Source organism: Nothoprocta perdicaria, unplaced genomic scaffold (assembly GCF_003342845.1).
Source record: "Nothoprocta perdicaria isolate Ctin4 unplaced genomic scaffold, notPer1 scaffold_191, whole genome shotgun sequence".
Classification (NCBI taxonomy): domain Eukaryota; kingdom Metazoa; phylum Chordata; class Aves; order Tinamiformes; family Tinamidae; genus Nothoprocta; species Nothoprocta perdicaria.
In genome coordinates this window covers 506,383-530,193 of record NW_020455105.1, presented here as the reverse complement: position 1 = coordinate 530,193, position 23,811 = coordinate 506,383, and the positions used below count along the sequence as shown (strand labels likewise).

The following is a 23,811-nucleotide window of genomic DNA, read 5'->3' as shown; positions in this document are numbered from 1 at the left end:
ATATTTGACGATGAAATATATCAAGGGAGATGTCCCTTTTCAGGATTGAAAATTGAACTTGTGATGGAATGTAGAGCCTCATCGGGAGCCATTCTGCTGGTACGTAAGGCCTTCAGGTCCCCAGATGGTGGTTCTGTACATAAGTGTAGCAATATTTCCCCTTTTCATTCATTATCATCTTCTGAAATCACTTTTATTATTTATTAATGTCAAGGGGCATTTCCCTTGAGATCATTTCATCACCAAACACTATGAAGCATACACATGGGGGAAAAAAACCAGCCCTGAAAACGAGATTCCTTTGTTAGGTCCTTTGGACCACCAAAGAGCCCTGCTGTTCTCTCCCTGCAATTCATAACTGAAACGACCCCAGTTATGAATTCATAACTGAAAGCTTCTCCTGAACGATCCTACGATCTAGCAAGTTTTATAGTGGAGAGCTACAGCAAGCAGCTGTAYGCTCCAGAGCACGCCGCCACACAAATCCTCAATCCCCACGCGAGCAAAGCTGAGGAACAGCGGGACAAAAGCAAGCGCGGGTGCTGCRGGAGCGCGCCTTACCCCTAGGCCTGCGTCGGGGCTTTGGAGCGGGCTTTGGTGCGCGGCGAGCCCGGCCCGCAGCGCTGCCCCGCGGGGAGCCGCGCGCGGCTGGAAGGGCTGCGGCGCCGGCACGGCCRCCTCGGCGGCCCCTTGCTTGTCCCCACCGCCGTTGTGTCCGGGCAGCGCTTGTCCGACCACGTGCTGGCTGGGCAGGAATGGCAGCATGCCCATCCCCGCGGCTGCTGTTGGGATTGGAGGCAGATTAGATGCTGCGGGCGACCATAAATGGAGAAACTTTTCTGCCGGGCGAGATTTATCCGTACGGTTTTGTCTGTGGCTTTTGTTGGGGAGGGAAACATTGGGAGATCTATTTCACAGCTGCCACGGGGTGCTGGGTTCTGATGGTTGTTTTGATTCTTCTAGCAACCCAGGAACAAACAGCTTTAAATAAAGCTAATTCTATAAAAGAGAACTGCGAGGGTTTTTGATAATATTCTCATTCTAAACAGCCCCTTTCATAACAAATTACGAGCATTAAAAAAGCTTTTGAACAACATCCTAGAGGTCTTGTTGGTGGATACGGGGAAAACAATCTAACAGCAGCTGGTATTAGTAAAATTCCTCTTACAAACAAAACATCCAGAAAGCATTCTCTGAAATCCAGAAATTCAAAATAGGTTTCTGAAAAAAAAGTTTTCTAAAAAAAAAAAAATAAAAAGAGCTTTCAGAAAGCTTTTATTTGCTACTGGGTAGTATATTAATCAAATTATGTCTACAACTATAAACAGATGGGAATTGCTTTAACAATATAAGCCAGGCACCCAGCAAAAATGCAACTGCTAACATAGTATTAAATAAGGGCTGGCTCCAGCTTCTGCTGGGGGACCTGTGGCTCTCAATGGAGGTAGCATAAAAAGCCACACTGTGCAGTGTCACAACTCAACTCTGCTCATAAAAATGAAAGGCATCATTCTGATGCCTAGGAATTTGCATTCAAAATGGGTATCAAAGGCAGGACATGAAAATGTACTCAAAATACTGGTGACTGWGTAAGCAGAATTTCTGACAGCCAAATGCTCAACAAATGCCACAGGGTACCTGCTCCGAGTGAGCAGATGAGAGAAGCCAGACAACACAACATACTTCGTGCTTGGTTCCTGCTTAAGGCATGCACAGAGTAGCAACAACTTAATGACAAAAAGCTGCCAGATGCAATGACTGATCTCCATGTATTTTTGCAAGACAAATGCATTCAGCAAGAAACTCTTTTATGCCAAAAWTCAACATAAAATGGAAGAGGGGTAGTTCACAGTGAGACTTCTGAGTGCACTCAGTTAAGATAACGGCATCCCAGCCAGTTTCACTTGACATGAATTGATGCAAAAGGTGTTTGAGCTAGCAAGGAAACTCAGCCAGGCTTAGCTAGCCACAAGAAATAAGAAGCGTGGCTGGGACATATGGTCTCATTCTAACTGTTTGCAGTTTGGGTGGGATAAACAATATAAAAATATTACTACAAGGTTATTATAAATCAATTAAAAATGTACAGAGTAAATATAACACACTTAGAATTAAAATATTCTGAGTTTCTTCAGAAGGAGGGAGTCATATTTGTTACAGAAATTGAACAGTTAAATAGTTATATGTACACTGTTTGCATCTTTTTTTTTTTAACCCTAAAATAATTCAGATTATTATAACTGGGAGGCCCCGAATTTTGTGCCACTTGATGGGAAAAAAATGATCAGAGCAGCAATATCCACAGACATTTCACAGGGAATAGCTATATGACTTGCATTACTGTACAGCTCTGTCCTTACCTTACATATTACTGCACTTGCTAAAGTGGGAGAAAATAAAATACATAATTTCAAGCTGATTTGGTAGGAAATAAAGTGTCATTTACACTTATGAGCTTCTCCACGCGTTCCCATGCCTGAACTCACAGATGGCATCACCCCTATTCCCAGCACTGTCTGAAGCAGCATTGTTGGAGGTTCCCCCAGCAAACCCGGTTTCTGTAAGCAAGAACAGAAGTGTTTAAATATTTAAGYGATTTAAGTGATTAAAATAATCTGTCTGCAGCTATTTCTTATACTTTTCAAATTAAGAGATTTCAGTTAATCTGCCTGGACAGGGCCAACAGCAAAATTACGGTAGATTAGAAACAACCCAAAACATATTTCTTCTCCCAGTTATAAGAATTTCCGAAGACAGCCAGAGCCAGTGATGACCTTACACTATTAGCCTGGATGTTCTCAATCTTCACGAGCTGCTGCTGTGGCAACGGCAGGTGAGGAGGGCTCTGCAGCAGTAAATTAGACGCACTCCCCAGAACTGAATTCTGTGGAATTAAAGAAAGATACATTAGCTGGGAAACGTGGAAAAYAGCACCTTCTTGAAACATTGGCAGAGAATACTGTTTACAGAAATTTGAATGATTCCCCTGGGAATGCCAGGTGCCTTGCTCTGCATTTCTACTACATCAGCTCCACAGGAATCTACAGGCTCTGGGCTCTGTTATAACTAGCAGGGACTTTCATCCCTGCCTTGCAAATAGGATCATTGATTCAAAGACGAATATCCACATACACTCCCCTACTTCACTCTAATGGGAACTATCTATGCTAAGTTCTCTTCCAGAAACATGTAAAAATGGTCAGTTCATTTGCTCTGTGATTTGTGATGTCTACAAAATAAACTCAATYCAAAGTTTCTGTATTGCTGTTCGCCACCACACTCCAGGCACTTAAGAATCCTTTTGGCTGGGTGGAGGTGGAATTCTGCTTTGCTGCATTTATCTTCAGGCATGTGCTCAGGGCAGCAGGGAGGTCTGAAAGAAAAGTTCTGTCCAGCCCAGATCACAAAAGCCCGTAATGATTCATGCTAGCTGAACACGTGCTGGAAACTGTTTTTAACCATCTTTCTGGCAGTAGTTCTTGAGCGTGGTTTGCCAGGCAAAACGTAAGCTGCTCTGCTCATCCCTTGTGCAGCAGCGCAAGAAGAGATAAACGGGGCACTAAGAAATCTTGGTGAGTGCTGCCTCCTTCGCTCTTTGAAATGTCCTACCTTGCAAAGGTCACCCCAAAACCAATAATGAGGCTAGTACATGAAGAGAAGGCAGCTCTCAGCACGCATGTGCTGTGTGACTTTGCATATTTTATGGCCAGCTTCATAACACCTCACAAATATTTTCAAGGTTGGGTTGTGTCTTCTCAGGACACAGTCAGATTCCTTGGGAAAAAAGCCTCTATAAGGCTGTAGGGTGGCCACTCACTTAAAGGAATGGTCCTTTGTGGTTTTGCAAATCTTTTCCAAATGAAACAACACGTGGAACAAGGGGCTCTTAGACACTACAATGTTAGATTCTAGGCTCAGAAATAAGCTATATAAATCAAAAAGGGCCATATCTGGATATAAAATAGCACCTGCTATTTTATAGAAGATTTCTAATAGATATTATCTGCAGCCTTTTATTGTCACTAAGTATCGGATATTCTTCCTAAAGTTGGTTGTGCCAACAAAGAAAACGTATTCCTGAAACTTTTGCAATTGAGATAATACTGGAGTGGAAAATCTGACTGGTTAGAGTCTGCAAAAGGAAGTCCCTGCATTAGTAAAATTCAGTAAACAGACATGTCATTTAGGAAAACACATCACTGAAGAAGTTTAACATGCATTATGTTAGCATATGATAGCCATAATTAAGAAAATTAAAAGGAGTTAAAAGTCATGCTAATTCCAGTACTAAAAAGTTAGTGGTGAATCACTCATTTGTTCAAATTCTTCTCTGTTGTTGCCTTTTCTTTCTTTCTTCTTTTTGGTTTTTTTTTTTTAAAGAGACAGCTTTAATGAGAATACCTCTTGGCTGAAGTTTCTTGAAAAAAATAAATATTTTTTCATGTTGAGATCTCCATGAATAACTGTTTTGATAAAAGATATTTTGTGTTAAGAGACATACCTGATGGACTTTATTCAACTGCAAAAAAGCTGGGCCAACTGTTGTGTTTATAAGGTGAGGTAAACCTGCAGATGCTCCGAGAACTGTTTTGGAAACACAAGAAAAAGTAACAGGATTTTTATAAGGTGGACAGGAAATGGTCTTTACAGAAATACTCCATATTTTTCAGATTTGGTTTCCACAAAAATCTCCAATATAGGAACAATGACTATAATGAAACCTTCCAATGTACCCAGCTTTGATCTGCAGTTAGCAGCACATTAGAGATCAAATGTGYATTTATGGAACCCCTCTGAAGTTGACAACTTTACCCAAAGATGCAGAAACGCCTGCAGCCAACTGCAAGACCAGAGCATTAGCTAAAGTGCTTCGAATGATCCACTCACTTCATACAATACTTCTCTTTATCCAGCTCTAAAGAGGTAGAAAGTTAGCAGAGTTCATCAGTGAAAACTGAAGTATGTTCAAACTGTAAAAAGTGGCTGCCTGACAAAACAACAAAGCTAGAAAAAAAAAGTTAGTGGATTAAAATGCTAAGATAAAAGCAAAGACTTCCCAGCAGTACAATTACTTGTTTTACAGCACTGAAAAAATGAACACAATAAAAGGTGAAGCCTTACAGAAGAAAGAAAAAAAAATAGAGAATTTGGGGAAAATTAGGAGACCGAATATTCAAAGCTACCATTAAAATGACAGGCTTTCAAAGGAAGACAGAAGCCAGTGACAAACACCTATGAAAAACTGTGGACTGCTGTTAAGACTGAAGAGTGAGAAACAGAGCAGTACCTGTGTCACACACTCCTAACTGCTCCCACTTGCCAAATTATCTGCTCCTGTTCTTGCTCCCAGYACTTCCACTATTGGAAATGTAGTAAGATTGCTCTTAATATATATATTTTTTTCACATTCATTGTATTGAGAAAGCAAATTGCTTCAAAGAAATGTTTTGGGCTCCTGCTTTTCTTATGAAATGTTAAGCATAACTATAGCAGCACACAAGTCTGAATAATCATTTAAAAATAGTATGAACTTAMGATGCAGGACTCCAGGCTGTAAAGTTCAGATCTGGAATCAGATTTAAACTTGCAATTTTGATCATGTCTGGAGAAGAGATTTCACTTTAGATCTGCTTCTAATACAAGAATTCAGAGACTCCAGAGTTGGTGCAAAAGTATTTCTAACACACACCAGATTTTACCCYGTCAATCCTCTTTGCTGTTGCTTTCATTAAGAATGAAAAGGTGTCTACACAGGCACACTGAGAAACTGTTTACACACTATTCCTGCTTCTTTCCTTTGCTGAAAGCACCTTCACTATGCACAGGGTTTCTTTTTAATCTCAGSTTTAAAAAACTTACCAGGTTTAATAGCATGTCCACGCAACTGGGGCTGCATTAACATCTGCAACATTGCTGGGTTACTAAAGCTCTTCATGATCTGCACTGGATTTGGTTCTGGAAGCAATCCTTTCCTGTTGTTCCTCATCTCAAAYGAAAAGAGATATCGAAACGTTAGGGTCAGAGGGAAACAAAGAATACACTTAAATCCCCACATAACTGCTATTTTGTTGAATAAGATGCAGAACCTGAGCCAAATTATCCACATCCCAAATCTAAACTACTTTATTTCTGTGCAACTAACAGAATATATCGCGCTAGATCTCTTTACTATGCTAAAATATATCTCTTTACTCTGCTAAAACCAGTGTTGTCCTCCCTTGACAARCGTCTACGTTTCTGCTCTCACACTTTTCCCATTGCTCCCTGGCAGACTTAGAAGTTCCTGAATGTTCTCACTCCATCTCCCAGATTTTGCAGTAGTTAGAAGTCTAATCACAAATCAACACAGCAATGTTCACATTATGAATTATTATTTCTCAGACCATAAAGAGCTCATACTTGTGTGACACTGAGATACACATTTCATTTTACACCCAAAAATAAACCYACCTCTCTTCTCCTTCCCTGCTTCATGCTCCTTTCTATGCTCCTTCCCCTCAAACAAAACTCCTAATTACTCCCTAAAAGCTTCAAACCTACTATTTTTCCCTAGAGCCCGCTTCTTTTTTCCCCCCTTACACAAGAAAGCATTATCAATATAAGAGGATACAAAAGGCATTGTTAACATGAACAACACATGCTCTCTTACAATAGCTCCACTCATCTCTCCTTCTATAAAGATGTATAGCAAGGTTGTGCTTTACTTTCTAGACAGCTTCATGTAACACTTATCACATCCAATTTTCTAGGAAATCATCTGATATGACATGTGGATGCYGAAAGCCTTCTTCTATACTGAGCATGAAATTAAACCGTTTCTACTACCTTGAAATTTATTTTAAAACTGACACCTTGTCACTCTGTTTTAAACCAAATTGTAGCTCTTGGAATGACTCCCCTTCCATTTACTCTTGTTTTGAATTGAAACAACTCCTCTCACAGAAAATTATATTTATGAAAAATCACAAAGCTACGTAAGTGTAACTCTGTGGTATCTTACAGCTATAATTTGCCCTTCCTCCTTGCAGCACATGGCTCTGCTTTGCCCTGGGAGGAGACTGAAACTGGCTGCTTCGGCACACGAGCTGGCTGATGCTTGTGAAAACTCCGTGATTTTCCCCATGCAAATGCAGCTCAAGCTTTTTGATTCAACTCCGGTTGCTCAAGGCACAGGCAACTCATTTTGAAGGTGGAYTGAAGAAACTGATTTTATCCTGTTAACAGCTTGTACTCCCAGTCTTTACACAAATACAAACACAAGACTTCAGTGTTATTTCATGGAGCTGCTCTCCAGCGTATCGTGCTTGGAGCCTTCATGTTTCATCAGGTTTTCTCCTGCTGTCACTCAGCCAACCAACCACCACCAGCACAAGGGAGGCGTCACATGGATTTTGCTTGCTCAGAGGTGCACATGAACACGCAGCACATGCATGCAAGCACTCAGGATTTGCCAAGAGGGCCCTCTCACCATCCTCTGCGCGGCGATGAGCGCGGCCAACGTGCTCCTGCCCGGCGCTCCCGGCGCGCAGTAGGACACCTGGATCCTCTTCCCTCTCACGGTCATGCCATGGGTGGCTTCTTGCACCTTCTCGGCCTGCTCTGCAGTTTCGTACTCCACCACTGCAAAGTCACCAACACAACTATCTTCATCCTGAGCAAACTGAAACAACATGCCATAATGCACTGAACAMAAAAATGCAGAATTCCAGGGATTTGTCGTGAAGTACTTTCATCCGCCCCTGCAAAACACTTGGCAACCTGTCGACATCCCATGTTAATACCTACCTAAATTAAGATGCCTCTTTCTCAAACGTGGTAAATATAACCTGAATATCATTGCTTCACATTATATTTGGCAGGCATCTTGCATCTATTTGAATTACCACTGTCATTTCCTTCTAATCTCATGGAGAACCTGAGCTATGAAATGTATTTAACAGTTATTTTATAGCACAGAAATGCTGAGAAGGAATTTTTAAATGCAGCCCCATGCTTCTTATCCTTTGCAGGGTAAGAATTACAAACTCTTTACTGTTCAGCCTATCTAAGCCTTCACTGACAAAAACGCCATTCAAAATACGACGTGGTAGTTGTTGAAACATGTAACAGGGTGAATTCCGGTGACATATACTGCCTTCTGGGACGATGTGAAGTCTGTGGCTCTATTTAACGCCAGCAGAAGATGCCAGAGCGATCAATCAATTAGACTGGAAACAGGCTTACTTGTCAGACAATGCTCTGTCCTTTGTTTGAAGAGTTTTAAAGCAGAATGAGCAGATTTAAGCCAAACACAAAAGGGGTGAGGAGGGAGGGAGTAAAGCTTAGGCAAAAGTGTTCAGTCACAAAATGAACAGAAATTATATGCTGCTATTTGTTCCAACAAACAGGGACACTGAAAGTTTCCTGCACGTTTCACTGAAAAAAAAMCCCCAACCTATTCCCAGCTATTTGGTCCCACAATCTGCAAATTTTAAAGTGTAGTAACAACTGAAATATAAATCTCAACGACTTCGAAGAAAAAGAAGGTCGTCAAATATACAGCGACACTGTTAAGAGTATCCTCAGAAGAGCTGTGGAGAACACACACACATATGCATTTATACACATATATAAAAAAATTATATACAACTCCCTTAATATGTAAAAATGTAGCTATGATAGCTACATATTTTTGCTAGTATTTTTGCAAATGGATACTTTCCAATACTTAAACTTTCCAAATAAACAGGTACTGAAGAAAAACCCTCTGCCCTTATCTAAATACCAATGGAGACCTCCTAGTTACAATTTAAGGGTGACCGTGAAAGGAATGAGGAGTTGTCCCCTTCAGTAAAGCACCAAAGTGGATGATCATATAGACATTCCTGTAAGCCCCTCCTAGGCTATGCCACATATCTAATAACCAGGCATAAATATCTGCCTTTATCTCTGTTTCCTTTCTGTGATGGTGCATTTTCAATAGAGGAGAAACAAAAATATTTCAGAAAAAAAAGAAAAAAAAAGGATTACAAGTATACTTTGGAATAAAACAAAACAAAACASAAAAAGAAAGAAAAAGGTTTTATCGAGTTCAACTAAGAATCCTCTAACTGCAGAGTTCAACAGTGTAATGGAAAACAGGCTTTATCAAAGAAATCTGCTAGTCTTTGAACTCCATAATTTTAAAAGGACACTGAAAAAACTGTTGGGGGAGCTGGTAACAGCCGCAGGATTATCTGACAGCTGGGGAGACGGCCTGCAGTAAAAGGCTTTAAAAGATCAATCTGTCCAGCTAATTAAAAGCAGATTGCGCAGTGACTTGATTACAGTAATACCTTCTTACAGGACGCAACCAGGAGGCGGCGAAGGCTCCTCGGCAGGGCAGGACAGGCCCCACGGGCACCCGCGGAGCAGAGCTGGAGCCGGCRGAGGGGACGGAGCCAGGAGCGCAGCACAAGGGCCGCGCGGCTGCTCCGAGGGCCGCTCGCCGTTCATCCGCCTCTGGATGCGCCTGGAAAAAGGCCGGGCAAGGCCAGGCTTCAGCCAAGTGCACATTCCCCCAAAGAGGGCCTGGGGAGATGTGCTGGTCTGCAGGTGGTCTGACCAGACAGTCTCGTGGACCTCCTGCTCTTAAGATGCTCAAAATCCCTGGCTCTTATCCTCGAAGCTAATCCCTGAGCAGCCTTCCGAGACAGTTAATAAAACAAAAAACAAGTGAAATCATACCCAAACGCGTGCCTATAAACACAGCTTCCCTGCTGCTGCCTACGGTGCACTGCGGTGCTTCTACCAGCAATGTTTTCTGTGTCCTTTAGGCATCTCACAGGCCAGGCCGATGAGAAGGAAACTCCTACACTTGCAGAGACAACAATGAGCTGAGCTCTTCTGAACCCTCGAGCTTCCCAGAAGATGCAGCCCTTCAGTGTAGAGCATGCCTGCAACTATGAGATTCCCAAGCCACGGGAAAAAACACATTAGATGGTGTCAGTTTTCTAACAGGTATTCATTCCATATATTCCCCATAATTCTTCACAATCTACACAGCTGCACTTTCAGTGCCCGTGGATTTCTTTGTGGCTCAATAAAACCATTTATTAACGTTTACTTTAGAAGCTGTAAAATATTTCCGAAAAAGCGTTCAATAAAATACATGAAAACGGGTGCATTAGAAACATGTTCCTGGCATTTCATGGGAGCGGTCTCCTGCAGAATTCCCAGGYAATAAATACCAACCACCGAACCCACACCAATAAAACATTTGGGCCACATCATATATTGCAATCCACATGTACAGCCATTCGCTGCTTAAATGAAAAATAAAGAGAGAAAACAGCAAGCAGTGAAGTATGCACAGAGCTATTTAAATCACAACCTCAGTCTTCCAAAAGCTGTAAACTCAACGTACCTGGCAGAACACAGGTTTATACTTTAGTGAGAAAGTCTGCATCAGTTCTTTCGGATCAGCAGAGTCTCTTTGAAATTTATCTACGCAAAGGCACTTGGAGTGAATAAGATTTGGAGTCAGCTGGTTAACATCCATCCACTGTGCAAAGAGCGTGTTCTCCTCCAATTGCTTCCCCAGCAGTTCCAGCCTGGCCTTGGCAGCRGAGTCCTTCTTCATGTATTCCACAAAGCCATAGCCCTTCGAATGGCCGGTGGCTTCGTTGTAGACCAAAAAGCACCTCTCCACGTTGCCATACGCACGCACAAGTTCTTCAAACTCTTGCAAGGTAAAGGAGATGGGCAAATTGGTAATGCACAGCAAAGCATCTGTTGGTTGGAGYTGCACTGATATTTCTTTTCCCCGAAGAGGATACTGGTGAAATTTCCCAATGGCATTTTGAGCCTGCTCTCCGTTTAACAGAGTAACAAACGCTGCAAAAGACCAAAACCAAAACATATAACATTAACTACCACAGTYTCCTTCCAGCTACACGAGTGCTTAAAACAGCCTGACTCAACCTCATGCCCACCCAAACCCCACCAACGGAAGCCACAGAAGAAATACAGGAGTTCTGTATCTACCATGAAGCAGTACAGAGCCAGGAATGCTGCCATTTATACATTTATGTATTTTAAAATTTGCCATTATCAACTGGACAATACATTCAATTAACTCAAAGATTTTAAACGTGAATGTGTATATAAACATATACAACCTCATGACCTGGTATCTCACAGCATTTCACATTTGGTAAAGAATAATGATGTTTTCCACTGCGGTCAACATACTACTGCCTCAACAGAAATTCTTTGAGGACAGCACCCATAAATTCTCCCTTTGTGGGTACTGAATCTTGTTTAGGTCTCAAGTCCTTAAGGCATGTAAAACATTCTAACTTGGGTATCAATGTAACAGAAACGTGTGAAAGACACTGTATCAAGTTTGCAGCATCTTCTTAACAATTCCCTTTCTCTCTAAGAGATCAGATTTTTAGAGGGAATTACTCAAAAATTTTCAAATTAAAACATTAACTACTCTAAACAAGTTCATGCATATCTCAAATACACTTGTGCRTACCTAGTTTGTTTGAAATTTCATTACTGGGACAATGAAACCAGGAGGGAAAATATCATTAAAACAGCAGGAGAAAGGGCAACATTGAAAGTCTAGATATTCCAATAGTATCTTCTATTCTATGTCATACGTAGTCTTCAACCTATAGGCCTAATATATGAGAGGCTGGAAGGTTAGTGTTGCTTTGAAATATGTCTGTTGAATGGATAAAGAAAATGCACTGTTTCTCTGAGCAGCTGATAAACGGTTTCTGATGGTGTTTAGACCATTAGAAAGCTACCACACCAAAGGAATCAAGGGTTTCCCTTCAAACTCAGCCCCAGTTTTGCCTGAAACTTCACAAATGCCACCCAACCGTCTGCCACACGGAGGAACTCACACCCCTAGGGGTAGATTAATCTGAACCAACGATGGTCCTGAAATAATCCAGCGCACTCAGTTTGTTAGCTGAGTCTATTCCAAGCCTATTTGGTGATGCTCACGAGAGGGACCCTTATCCTCCAGGAGGAAAATCTCTCCTCTGGATCTCTGCAAAGTCTTGGCTGACCTTGCAGAAGYGCAGCAAAGGTATCTCGCCCTGCATTACAGCCATGAATGTATGCAGATACATCAAATACAAACACTTCTGAACCTGAAGAAGGTAAGTAAAGAAAACATGGAGCTGTGCTGTGAACCTGACTACTTAAAATGCCCTTGTAGTCACACTCTGGGGTAACAGACGCTGGMCACCACATCGCATCAGGCCTGGGGGATGCACTATCTCCCCACAGGTCCCACATGTCAAGCAGGACAGTTTAATCCCTTCCCAATCTGCYTACTCTGACCGCAGCCTGGAAACGGCGGTAACCGAGTTTTCTTRCCCCGTAACCAAATTTGGAGTCTCAGTTGTCCAGAAACAAGTATAAATAATGCTTTCCTCCTCGCTTTGCAATTATCATTTCTGTAGAAGGAACTCAAGCCAAAAAATACGCTCGGTATTCTTAACTATCCCAAAACTAAGAATAGCTCAGAATTCACAGTCRTAAATCAGATGTCCTGGTTCCTAACACTTTTTTTTTCCCTCTCTCTTTTTAAGCGCAGTTATTTTGTTGCAATTCTCTCCCTGATCCTTGCTATGAATAAACCACAAAATGACTCCGGGCAAATTTGTGCTAGTCACACCAAAGCCTATCCTCTTGCAATAGGATCGCTTCCTGAAATTCAACTCCAGGAAGCTCTGGTTGCAAGATTATTCTTTGAACAGAAAACATCTTTTATTCTCAAGCACCTATTAATCATGTGTTTCTACGAATACCACTGCACAAGTGAAAAAAAAAAAAAAGAAAGAGAATCGTAACATGACACTATTCAGAGGCAAAAATGATAATGTTTTCTTTCATGGCTAAATAATCAAACCCTACAGCAAGCTAAAGAGCACTTCTAAATAAAATATAAACACCCACAGAGTATTTCGAAGTCCTAGCTGGACTGTGCCACAAATGGGACTATCTTGTATCAATCCACAAAGCAAATAAAGAACTGAGCATAATCGTACTGATAAACACATAATATCTGAGATGTCAGCTCTGCTGCTCCAGGGAACAGTGCTATGGATTGTGCAAGCAATCAGCCTGTGCAAACACAAGGAGTCTGCAGTGGATTTTACAATCTGTAGTGATTCAAAAGATGTATCAGTAATCAAATAATGGCAAGATGGCAGGAAAATGGGCAATCTGGTTCTGAAACAGATATAAAATAGGAAGCAATCCATGCTGCTGTACAATGCAGTATTTTGACTYGGTAGTGCAAAACATCTGTAATGGGATAATTTTTGATATTCTAGGAACGGTTACACAACAGGCATGGACAGAGGACAAACAAGTTTTAAAATCCTCCTTTCTTCTTTTTTTCTTGAGATAAATGTCTTGAAAACATGTGGAAAACTAGCTTTCTTGCTATTTCTGTAAGTTCGTTACTTATTTTAAATAAGTTTGTATAGTAAAGTAAAAATATTGCTTTTACTCTGAGGAATTTTTGATCTCATTCAAAAGACCACAATGCTCTACAAAGTGTTGCCTACTTCCATCAAACTAAAACGACATGAAATGTATCTAACAACAAGCAAAAAATCGATACTACTGAAATTCCCTACACAAACAATTCATACTTCACTGCATATCTTTTGAGTGGATGACTGTTCTCATGGGCTGATACTTATTTAAACAAGACAGAATAACCACGGGTAACCACACCGAGACACAGTCAAAACCACTAGCAAATCTGCAAAGCAAAATTACTAACCTCACAAATAATCTCTAATATTAAGAGCATGAGCTTGAAGAGCCAAGAAGCTCAGGACAACCTTTGCTGRTTGCACAGCCACATGTTAAGACTCTGTGAAATTAAGCTGCTTTCAGTCTCCTGAATTCTGAAATAACATAATTTATTCTATCAAAAGGAGAAGGAAAAAGCAGAAGCAGTGAACTTCAGCCAGCAGAATAGATGCACACAGTAAACCATACAAAAAATGACAGGAATATGCAAGTTATATACACACACACAGAGGTATATACACATACACGCTCTCAAACCAACATGAATATGCATGTAGTAAAAATCAGTTATATAYGAGAGGATCTAGATTTGTATGGTAGAATGCACCTCACTTTCCCAGCAGCTGCAGCCAGCTGTATTTTCCAAGCATGCCCATCAACTGAACAGATATCTGTCACTGTTGATGGACAGCAGATTGCAGTGCCTCCCCCCACAAATTTGCTTTACAGCAATTCAAAAATCAAATTTGCAAGCTAACGGGACCCTGAAGCACAAGCTTCTGCTTCAGGAGCCAGAAACACCATTATCCTGGCAAAATCTGCCTGAAATCTGACACTGACAGTGCATTGAGGCTTGGCCAGAGAGCACAAGGTCACCCCATGAGATGYCAGGCTGCAGTGCATGGTACCCAGGGTGACTTGGAAGGACAAGGTTGCACAGAGAAACATTTGTCCAGCTCTATGTCTCAAAGGCTGTAGAAATCTGTGAATGTATCTAGAAAATTAATTCCAAAATGGAAAAATACACCAAAAATACACCATAGTGGGCCAATGGATTTCTCACCAACTTCAAGAAGCTCTCCAGATTCCCCCTGACTTTGGTGGAAGCTGATAGACTCTGCAACCAACAAACCCACAGGTAATGGGGGGATGTGCTGGCAAACCAGCAGATGTCCTTCCCTAACTTCCTTACAGCACTGAAATATATGATACTGGAAGAAGTTAAGTTCTTACCTGTTCTTTTATTTCTGTCCACATAACAGTACTTTATTTCATAATCTTTAAATAAGTCATGGATTTCCTGGAAGAGACAAGTACAAGAAAAATGAGAAAAAAAAAATCACCTGACTTAATAAATAGATGTACAAATGTAGCTTCATTTTTTTTGTACGAAAACTTTCCCAATAAACAGAAAAATGTCACCATGGAAACACTGTCAAATATTTGCTTATAAAAGTGTTTGTGATAATCTTGCAGCCATGTTATATCTCACATGAAGAATGAGCTTACTGGATTTGATAAATTTATTTTTCACTTTGTGAAGGCACATGGGCACAACAGGGTGTCTTGCTGGCTATCTTTTGATAAAGATGAGCTACACCACAGCTCATTATGCAGGAAAAACACACACAATTTCTCAGAAGGACAGCTGGCATAGTTAAAACATTACACAGGCTACAGATACCAGCCGCAGCTCATCACGCAGTCTACTGAGGGCAGGCAAGGCCATGACCAAACGCAACAGTTACCCTAGTTGCCTCTAACTGCTCGAGTTCATTTTAGCAGATTTTCGCTCCTTTAATAATGGGTATTCTTTCCACCAGCAATGAGCTCTGCCTGGAATAGCCCCTTGGGACGGATCCTCTATCAACAGCAGGTGGTCAATGACGAAGCCCCTTGACTTCATTTGCTCAGGGTAGCTAAGGGGGAAAGAGGAGGGCAATGGGATGRGTCAGGGAGGAGAAACATGGAGGGGAGGAAAATAAGAAGCTGTGTCCTAGTGTCCCACAGCAAAACGTATGCACAGGAACCACACAAAAAACACGGACTATTATCAGCTCAGCTGCAAGAGTCAAGAGAGAAACATTAATCAGCCTCCACAAGAGGCAGTCAGTAGTAATTTGGACATATTTAGTTTTCAGTTGGGTTAAACAAAACTGTAAAACAAACAGCAGAACAAAACACAGGCTAATGAACAAACTTTATCTGTCACTGCAGATAATTTCCAGTCCTCCTGCAGGTTTGCCAATTCAACAGAAACCACTTGGAGGTTAATTGGGTCCTATCTGGCTGGTATCAGGTGTACACCTTTTAGTCAAGTGAACACCAATCTCTAGTTTCACTAGCTAACAGCTGTCAAATACTACATCAATAATATATGGCCGTGCTTCTCAGGCTACTGGCCATCTTCTTTTCAGAATGTGGTTTCTGAAGGTTTCAAGCCAGGTAGGAGCTTTCACCACAGACATTTCTCTAATGAGAATTATGATAGCAGTTCATTCAAAAGCACAAGAGACTGTCGAAACAAGGGGCTTTCTCCCAAGCTTTGGAGAACTCTGTGTATTGTGATCCTGAAGTCTCTGCCATTGGAGGTATTGTCCCATTTTTTCTATTTCATACATTATTTTATAAGAATAATCCTAAAAGTTCTATATGCCAATTAAGTTAAAGGAAGTATTATTTCAAATGGTTCTTAACACCGTCTTAAAAACACTCAGGGAACCAGATATTTCTTAGTGATTGTTTGAAATTTTAATTCAGAGGGAAAATAACCCATGGGGGATATGGACGAGGTCTCCATTTCAGGGCCCCCCAGCACAAGAGGGACATGGAGCTACCAGTGAAAGGCCAGGATGGAGCTACCAAGAYRAGGASGGGACTGGRGCATCTYTCCTGTGAGAAGAGGTGGGGGAAGCTGGGCCTGTTTAGCCTGGAGAAGACTGAGAGGGGACCCATCTGATGGGTGGGTGTCAAGGAGATGGGGCCGGACTCTGCAATGGTGCCCAGAGACAGGACAAAAGGCAATGGGCACAAACATAAAGATAGGAAGTTCCATCCAGTTATCAGGAACAGCTTATTTACTTGGAGGGTCACAGAACTAGAACAGGTTGCCCAGAAGGGTGTGGAGTCTCCTTCCTTGGAGATATCCAAGGCTGCTTGGACACAATCCTGCGCCACGTGGCCCTGCCTGAGCAGGGGAGTTGGACTTCATCATCTCCAGAGGCGCCTTCCAGGCTCAACCTTCTGTGATTCCATAAGGGATCCTTTCCTTGTAATAATCACCGAGGTTGAAAGGGACCCTTGGTGATCCCTGAGTCCCACCTCTCCAGCAGCTGGAGCGCACRGCACAGGATTGCAATGCTGAATGAATCCACCAGCCTAAATAACGTGACTGACACAAGAATGAACGATTCCACTGAATCACCCAAAGTCTAAGCACAACTGCCCTGGCCCCTGACACGCACAGGGAGGTCTGGCTGCCACGAGCATCGTATGCTCACAACTGTCCTGCATGACAACATTTTGGCAACCCAAACCGTAAGCTGCCATAACGCTCTCCGGCAGAGCTACCCCAGGAACGGATCCCAGAGCTATCCCAGTAAGGGATCTCGTGCAGTTTCCAACACAGGCGCTGTTTACAGCGACGTGCATCTTGCCTCTCGGTAATTGCACTCCGAGGAGCAGAGCGCTCCGCATGGTGCCGCGTGCGCCAAGGAAAACCGGCACGCGGCAGCTCCCATGGGATCCCAGGCCGGGAACACACTGCAGGAGAACAGCACCAGGAGCTCGCTCAGGGCAGCGGCGGCCGCATAAACACACGGGCCGTGCCAGGAGCCCCAGCTACACATCCTGGGACACAAATGCCACCAATAATGCTTAGTTATTACACGGCCCCTTAAACCTTCAAAGTTATTCAAAATAAACTTCCAAAACTGGCTAATCTAATTGCTAGAGAAAACTAAAGTATCACCTCATACTTCATTAGGAGCACAGAAAGAGAAAAAACAAATAGTAAATCTAAAGTTTAAGAGAAAGCGCTTGTGAGCACAGCCTAGACAGACTTAAAAAAAATGTAAAATGTATTATTTACTAATCTAAGAAATAGAGTAATCTTGAAAATATTTCACTTCTTGGCCAGTCATAACTTGTCTCGTGTATAAAAACTATCAACACGAGTTTTCACAGTGCATTATCTGTTCAAAATCAGCATCTCTTGAAGGACAACCACGCGTTGCCTCGAGAGGACCGTTTCTGTATTTCATTGCTCCCTTTACCAGCAGCACACAGAGGAGCAGGCATTAGAGACACGGCTGCCCCAGCCAGCAAGTCAAGAAAGCTCCACATATCATTTCTAATAAAATTAGCTTGTCACACCAAGGATCCAGGGCTGCAAGCAAAAATAGATGCGAGAATTACTTAGTCATCACCTGGCACAACCTATTGTATATAAAGCCTACGGCAGCCTAAAACTAAGTATTTCTTTCTCTCTGGATGTAAATACTGAATTATGTTATTCTGGCAACAAAAACGTTAAACCATTATAATGGTGCCTGGCAAGGTTTCTATCGTAAGCTCCAGTGGCATTTCCAACATAAACACTGTTACTCGGCTCCTAGTAAGTAGCTGAAGGCCTAAACTTCAAAAAACACATATTCTAAAAATGAGAATCTCTTTAATATCTTCATATCTTTTCTTTTTCCTCTCTCTTTTTTTTTTTTTTTTTTTTTTTTTTAAACTAACTGCACCAAATAATATATTCGGCTAGTCAAGACAATTTAAATCACAACTAGACAGGTTTCCCCCTGCTTTGTGTAGGCAGAGCAGGAAAAAGGAAGATGTCTCGGGGAAAAAAACTCAAGTTTACTTCTACAAATGCAGTAAAGGGGTATCATTAAATTAAAATACTTCAGGCCATAAAAACATTGAGTCCATGACCACACATGCAGTTCAGGCTGGACGTACATGAAGTTTGCAGTGAGGAATGGGAGTAAAGCAGAAGAACATCAATACAATCTAAAATAATCTGTTATTGAGGAAAYGCCACAGAAAAAGTGCTGGAGAGCAAGAAGTGTGGTTTATAGGCAGCAGATATGACCAACAACAGTTCTACATACCAAAACACAAGGACTGGTGCAAGTTTAAACTCCCCTGCCAGCTCACRGCAGCAGAGAAAGAGCTCCTCAGCTTCCACCAGTGAGACATCAGCTGCCAAGTAAAGCTCCCTTGCTCCCTAGTATTTAAGGCCAGCAAGCAAAAATTCAGGCAAGCACTGGGTTCTCCACGCTAACCACACACAAACTCATACAGAGAAATGCACTTTTTTTTAAAAAAACAGAACTTTTTCTCATCACTGCTTTTAAGAAAACTCATAAACAAGGACTGGTTGTTGGGGCAAGTCCAAGACGTGTGCGAGCTTTCCCACCTGCCCGGTGTCAGGAATAGCGACCGTACCAGTGGGGCCACGAGCTCTTGCTCAGAGCTCTCCCTCGCCGTTTCTACAAATGGCCACATACAACAAAACCAGGAACAAAATCAAGTCTGTAATTCCAGGCCATAACGTGCCCTGGGGACATACTACATCAGCGGCATCTTGTTTGTTACGAACTGGCGTGCACTTCGGTAGGACCTTTGCACTTCTCAGATCTTCTATATAGTAACAGAAGAAAGCACTAAGACAGAAGAACAAGAGGTTCCCAATAGACTCATCCTGGATGAGGAATGGAAAACATATTCCTCTACACTTCCAGGGTCTGCAGATGAAGTATTCCTCTACCAGCACACTAATACCAGGCAGAAAAGAGTGCATGCGAACTAAACGATATATGARAGAGAGAGAAACAACAAGAAAGAGCAAGAACACATGGCAGAAGTTAAAGAAAATAAAGGAAAAGAAAAGAAAGTAGGAAAGAGAAAATCAGAAAGCGTGTTCTTCCTAAGACGTGAGCACCCCTCCTATCCAGCTAGGAAGCTGYTGATGGCTGGTCAGAGTGGCAGAAGACAAACTGAGACAGAAAAGTGTCTGGCATGCATGTGGAAGAGAGAGAGCTCCTCAGAGCAGCACAGCTCATAAAAGTCTTTTCATGAAAAAGGAACAAGGAAAAACTGTGCCAGTTAATCCAGAGAGAACTGAGACCAACAGAGATAGCATCACTCGAAGGGGTGATTTGTCTTTTGATCAGGAACAACTGACACTGTGGGAAAAGGAAACCGCATGGAGAGCAACAGCAGGTTGCAAAGCACAAAATAAATCCAGGAGAGTGGACTGCACCGGTTCCTTGCCAACATCTGCATGCTTTGACTTCAGATTCTGGTGTGCCAAAGTAGAATGACAGAGCATTAAAACAACTAACTTCTTAACAACTTAACTTCTTAACAACGTCTTATATGAAGCACCTGTGCCGTCTGCACCGCTGCTCCTTAACTGCAAAGAGCATAGAGAGGAATCAAGGAATGAGTTGCCCTTGTTGGTCATTAATTTTAGCCGTGAAGACAGGAGAGTTTTCTGTGTTGATGAGTAACAAAAGGATACCCAAACTTCTACTCATGCTGAGCGCAAAGGCTGGCACGCGACGCAGTGCTCTCCATGTCGGGAGCTAACAGAAGGCCAGGCTGCCATTCAGGAGGGCGTCTGCCCCAAATCTTGTCCTGAATTCTCCCTTAAAGCAGTAGTCAATGCTGCAATATTGCCTCAACATCTGAGGCACACTCCAAATAAATCCCTTGGCATCCTGTATTCTCAGGGGACACCTGATTGCATCTTTCATGGCTTTTGAGAAGGAAGGGCAGGTTGAGAGAAGAAAGAGTGCCTTATTACAAAGGGAAAATGAACTGGTTTTTAATATAGCTTTCACATGGACACAATGATAAAGAAAAAAGATGGGGAAGAAASGAAAACACTGAATTAGTTTAGGCAGGAGCTGATCTGGTAAGCAGTTTTACTAGCAATGCTGACACAGCTTATGGGGTTCTCAGTCAGACCAGAACAAATTCATGTTCGCATAATCTTATATYCTCAGCAATCTAAAAAGTAATAAAAACTACAGCTGTACAGCTATCCATGGCCCTTTATGTCGGGATTCACAGAGATCACAGCAACAGCTACGTCAGTTTAGGGAACCACATGTTTGATAACGTGGGTTCGTGTCTCCACAGAGACAAACACTGTATTAAGGCAAAAACCTTCAAACTCCACAGATTTACAGATCTCGGCAGGCCGAGTCGGGCACGGTCGGTGTAGGCGCTACGCTGGAGGAACTGGGTGAGGATGAACACGGGGAATTCAGCAGCAAGTTGGCAACACTTAGCTGCAGTATGTCAGTATAAAAGTGACTAAACTGCAAATCAGAGACTTTGCTTTCAAGAACAGCAGTCAGCAAAGGCAGTGACAAAAATGTTTACCACAGATTTGACAAAAAAACACTCAACTCGCTCCCTGACTTAGATTGCTTGAAGGAGTATTAAACACCAGCAAATCCTGAGGTGACTGAGGGGTAAAGCCACTGCAGGAAGAATCTGCTCTAAATAATGTTGACTTAATTTGCTTTCCCTTCCCTCTGACATGTGAGGAACCAAGCTAATAAGGGAACAATAATTGACTTAAGAAAGGCAGACTGCAGAGGGCTTGTGCTGGACTGCTCTTCCTCCTAACAACTTGCTCGGGATATTCTTAGCCATACTGATGCTGCCAAACACATYTATAGAGGGAAATTTAACTTGTCGAGATTCAAAAGTGACCACCCTCTTCCTCCTTGTCATAATCATATGGCAACTCTTCTGGCACCTGAAACTTTATTTGTTTGGTTTCTAAGACCACAGAGCTGTCTTTACTACTTCATAAACTTCTCAACTAAGATACATTTCTCCTATGCCCTTRGAAGCAAGTATTTAAACCTCAATTTAACTCAGGTTAAATCGCCTTCCAAGACGACAGAAGATTACATGTGCAATAATAACTAAGATTAATAATTATTTTGGAGATCCTATTCTGAAAGCCACTGCAGCATTTTCGCTCATAGTCATCTCTCTCTTTAGAGAGAATAAACTGTGTGATAGTTTAACAGATTTTCCTAGAACAACAATCCAATYCAACAGCAAAGCAGCAAAGAGAACTTCTTTGCATGGTACTTAACAAAGGTGTTAATTTAAGATAAGCTAAAATTCATGGTAATTTCTGGAAGCAACATGACAGCCAAATATACAGTTATGCTTAACATCCTGACCACAAACATCCTTATCCTTTCCAAAGACACTCCAGGAGAGGGAGTTGCTCCGCATAGTGTGATTATTCCACCTCTATATGCTAACATATAGTTATATATGCGATATATCCAACATATATGGTGGGACGTGCTTTAAAGCAACGCCTTTTCCCACTGTATTGCGGGCGTCGCGCAGGGCGAGATCCCTCGAGGATGAGCAGCGTGCGGGTCCGGTGTATCGAGAGGAAGAYGCGGGTCTCGGAGCCACTTCTCCGTCCTCCAAACAAAGCGGGCGAGCTTCCAAGCCGCCGTACGGCTGCAAACCCGGCCGCGACGCTGCCCCGCAGCAAAACCAGCTGCGACACTGCCCCGCAGCGCGCTCTGCCCGCGCGTGCCGAGACAGGGCCCACGGCTCCCGCTGCGCCGAGCCGCTCCACGCGGGCACCCGTCTGCGGTGGGGAAAGCACCGCAGGCGCCACGGCCCTCGTGGATCWGGGGGTGCCACTCGGCCGGAGGGGGTCGCGGAGCCCTGGGGGAGGCTCCCAAGGGAGCGTCCCATGGGAGCACCGCAGATCCCCGCTCACAAAGCGGGTACCTGCGGTGCAGCCAAGCCGGGTACCAAGCGGGTATCCATAGGGAAAAACGGGATGAGGTACAAAGAGGTTTCCACATAAAACCCAGAACTGGGTATTTTTACCAAGTGTAATGGGCTAAACGCGCACCCCAGGTGGGAGCACCCCCAGACCCGGCGAACGGTGCGTGGGAAGCGTTTCAACACCAAGCGTTTCAACACCAAGCGTTTCAACACCCGCCTCGCGCGCCACGGGCACCGCTTCGGGGTCGCGACGCTTTTCACTCCGCACTGCAATAACCGGGGCGGGGGGGGGAAACTTCCAAAACCACCGACGGACTGAGAGAGAAAGAAAAAAAAAAAAAAAAAAAAANAAAAAAAAAAAAAAAAAAAACACTAAATAACTTTCCTCGGGGAGCGCGCTGGGCGCTTCCAAGCGCCGCTTTCCCGCGGAGCGGCGCGTGCCGCCCGCCCCGCGCCCCAGGCCACCTGCGCCGCCCCGCACCTGGCTGCTGCTCTCGGGCGGCAGGTTCCGCAGCAGGATCTTGCGGCGGTTGCTCAGCTGGCGCCGGGTGCTGCCCAGGCGCCGCGCCACCTCCTCGGCGCCCAGCGGCGGCGGCCGAGCCCCGGCGGCGGCTCCGCGCGGCGGCTCCTCCGCGGGCGGCTCCGCGCCGCGCTCCGCTGCTGCCGCCATCTTGCAGCGCGCGGCCGCGGCGGGCGGGAGGAGGGAGAGGGGCCGAGGCGCCTCCCCGCCCTGAGGCGGGAAGCGCGGCGGGAAGCGCGGCCCCCAGCCCGGCCCGGCCGCGGCGGAGGCGGCATCACCTGCCCGGCCCGGCCCGGCCCGGCCCCTCGAGCGGGCCCAGGTGCCGCCGTGCTGCTGGGCGGCAGCGCCCGCCAGGGACCCCGGGGCAGAGATGCACAAAGTTGCCTCTTCGTGGGGGGAAAAAAGTGTGTTTTTTTCCCTTTTTTTTTTTTTTTTTTCTCCACACGTCGCCAGTGAGATGTGAAGAAAAATATCTTTTTCTCAAATTTCAGCTGAAAATGTGCCTTTCAAAGAACGAACAATATTTGTAATAAAACATTCCCAATTATACCCCAATAAAGTTTTTTTTAAAAGCCTACAGTCATCCTTCAGCATCTCCACAGGTGACCTGGGGTTCATTAACGTGGTACCCAGCCGGTGCAAACGAGCAGCCGGGTCGCCTCGGAAGCTGCCCCAAGGCACCGCAGCGCTCTGTGCGTCATGGCCTGGCTTCTCCAAACACCTCCTTCCCTCAGGAGTCCCCCATTTCACGGCACTGAGACACGGGCTGCAGAGCACGGGGCTGCTGGAAGGGCTGCCAGCCGGACACGCGCCTCAGGTTGGGTCTTTTAACCCGTACTGAGGAAATAAATACAAAATAAAAGGCGAGGAGGAGGGCAGCGATCCACAACATGCATKTGTTCACTTGAACATGACTCATTTCAGACCATGCTTTCATACGCAGACACAACAAGGACAGATTTGCTCAG

General features: G+C 43.6%; 1 protein-coding gene across 1 annotated transcript in view; it reads right to left on the bottom strand.

Annotated features, from left to right (window-relative positions):
- RAVER2 (ribonucleoprotein, PTB binding 2) overlaps positions 1-22,993 on the bottom strand; it is a 28,478-nt gene extending 5,485 nt beyond the window's left edge. The window contains exons 1-9 of the mRNA XM_026037195.1: positions 22,805-22,993; positions 14,764-14,830; positions 10,385-10,854; positions 7,469-7,660; positions 5,860-5,986; positions 4,502-4,584; positions 2,780-2,884; positions 2,447-2,558; positions 562-809 (exon numbers count right to left, since the gene is read on the bottom strand). Coding sequence (XP_025892980.1) covers positions 562-809; positions 2,447-2,558; positions 2,780-2,884; positions 4,502-4,584; positions 5,860-5,986; positions 7,469-7,660; positions 10,385-10,854; positions 14,764-14,830; positions 22,805-22,993 — 1,593 coding nt within the window. The remainder of the gene's footprint in view (positions 1-561; positions 810-2,446; positions 2,559-2,779; positions 2,885-4,501; positions 4,585-5,859; positions 5,987-7,468; positions 7,661-10,384; positions 10,855-14,763; positions 14,831-22,804) is intronic.
- Between the last annotated feature and the right edge of the window lie 818 nt (positions 22,994-23,811).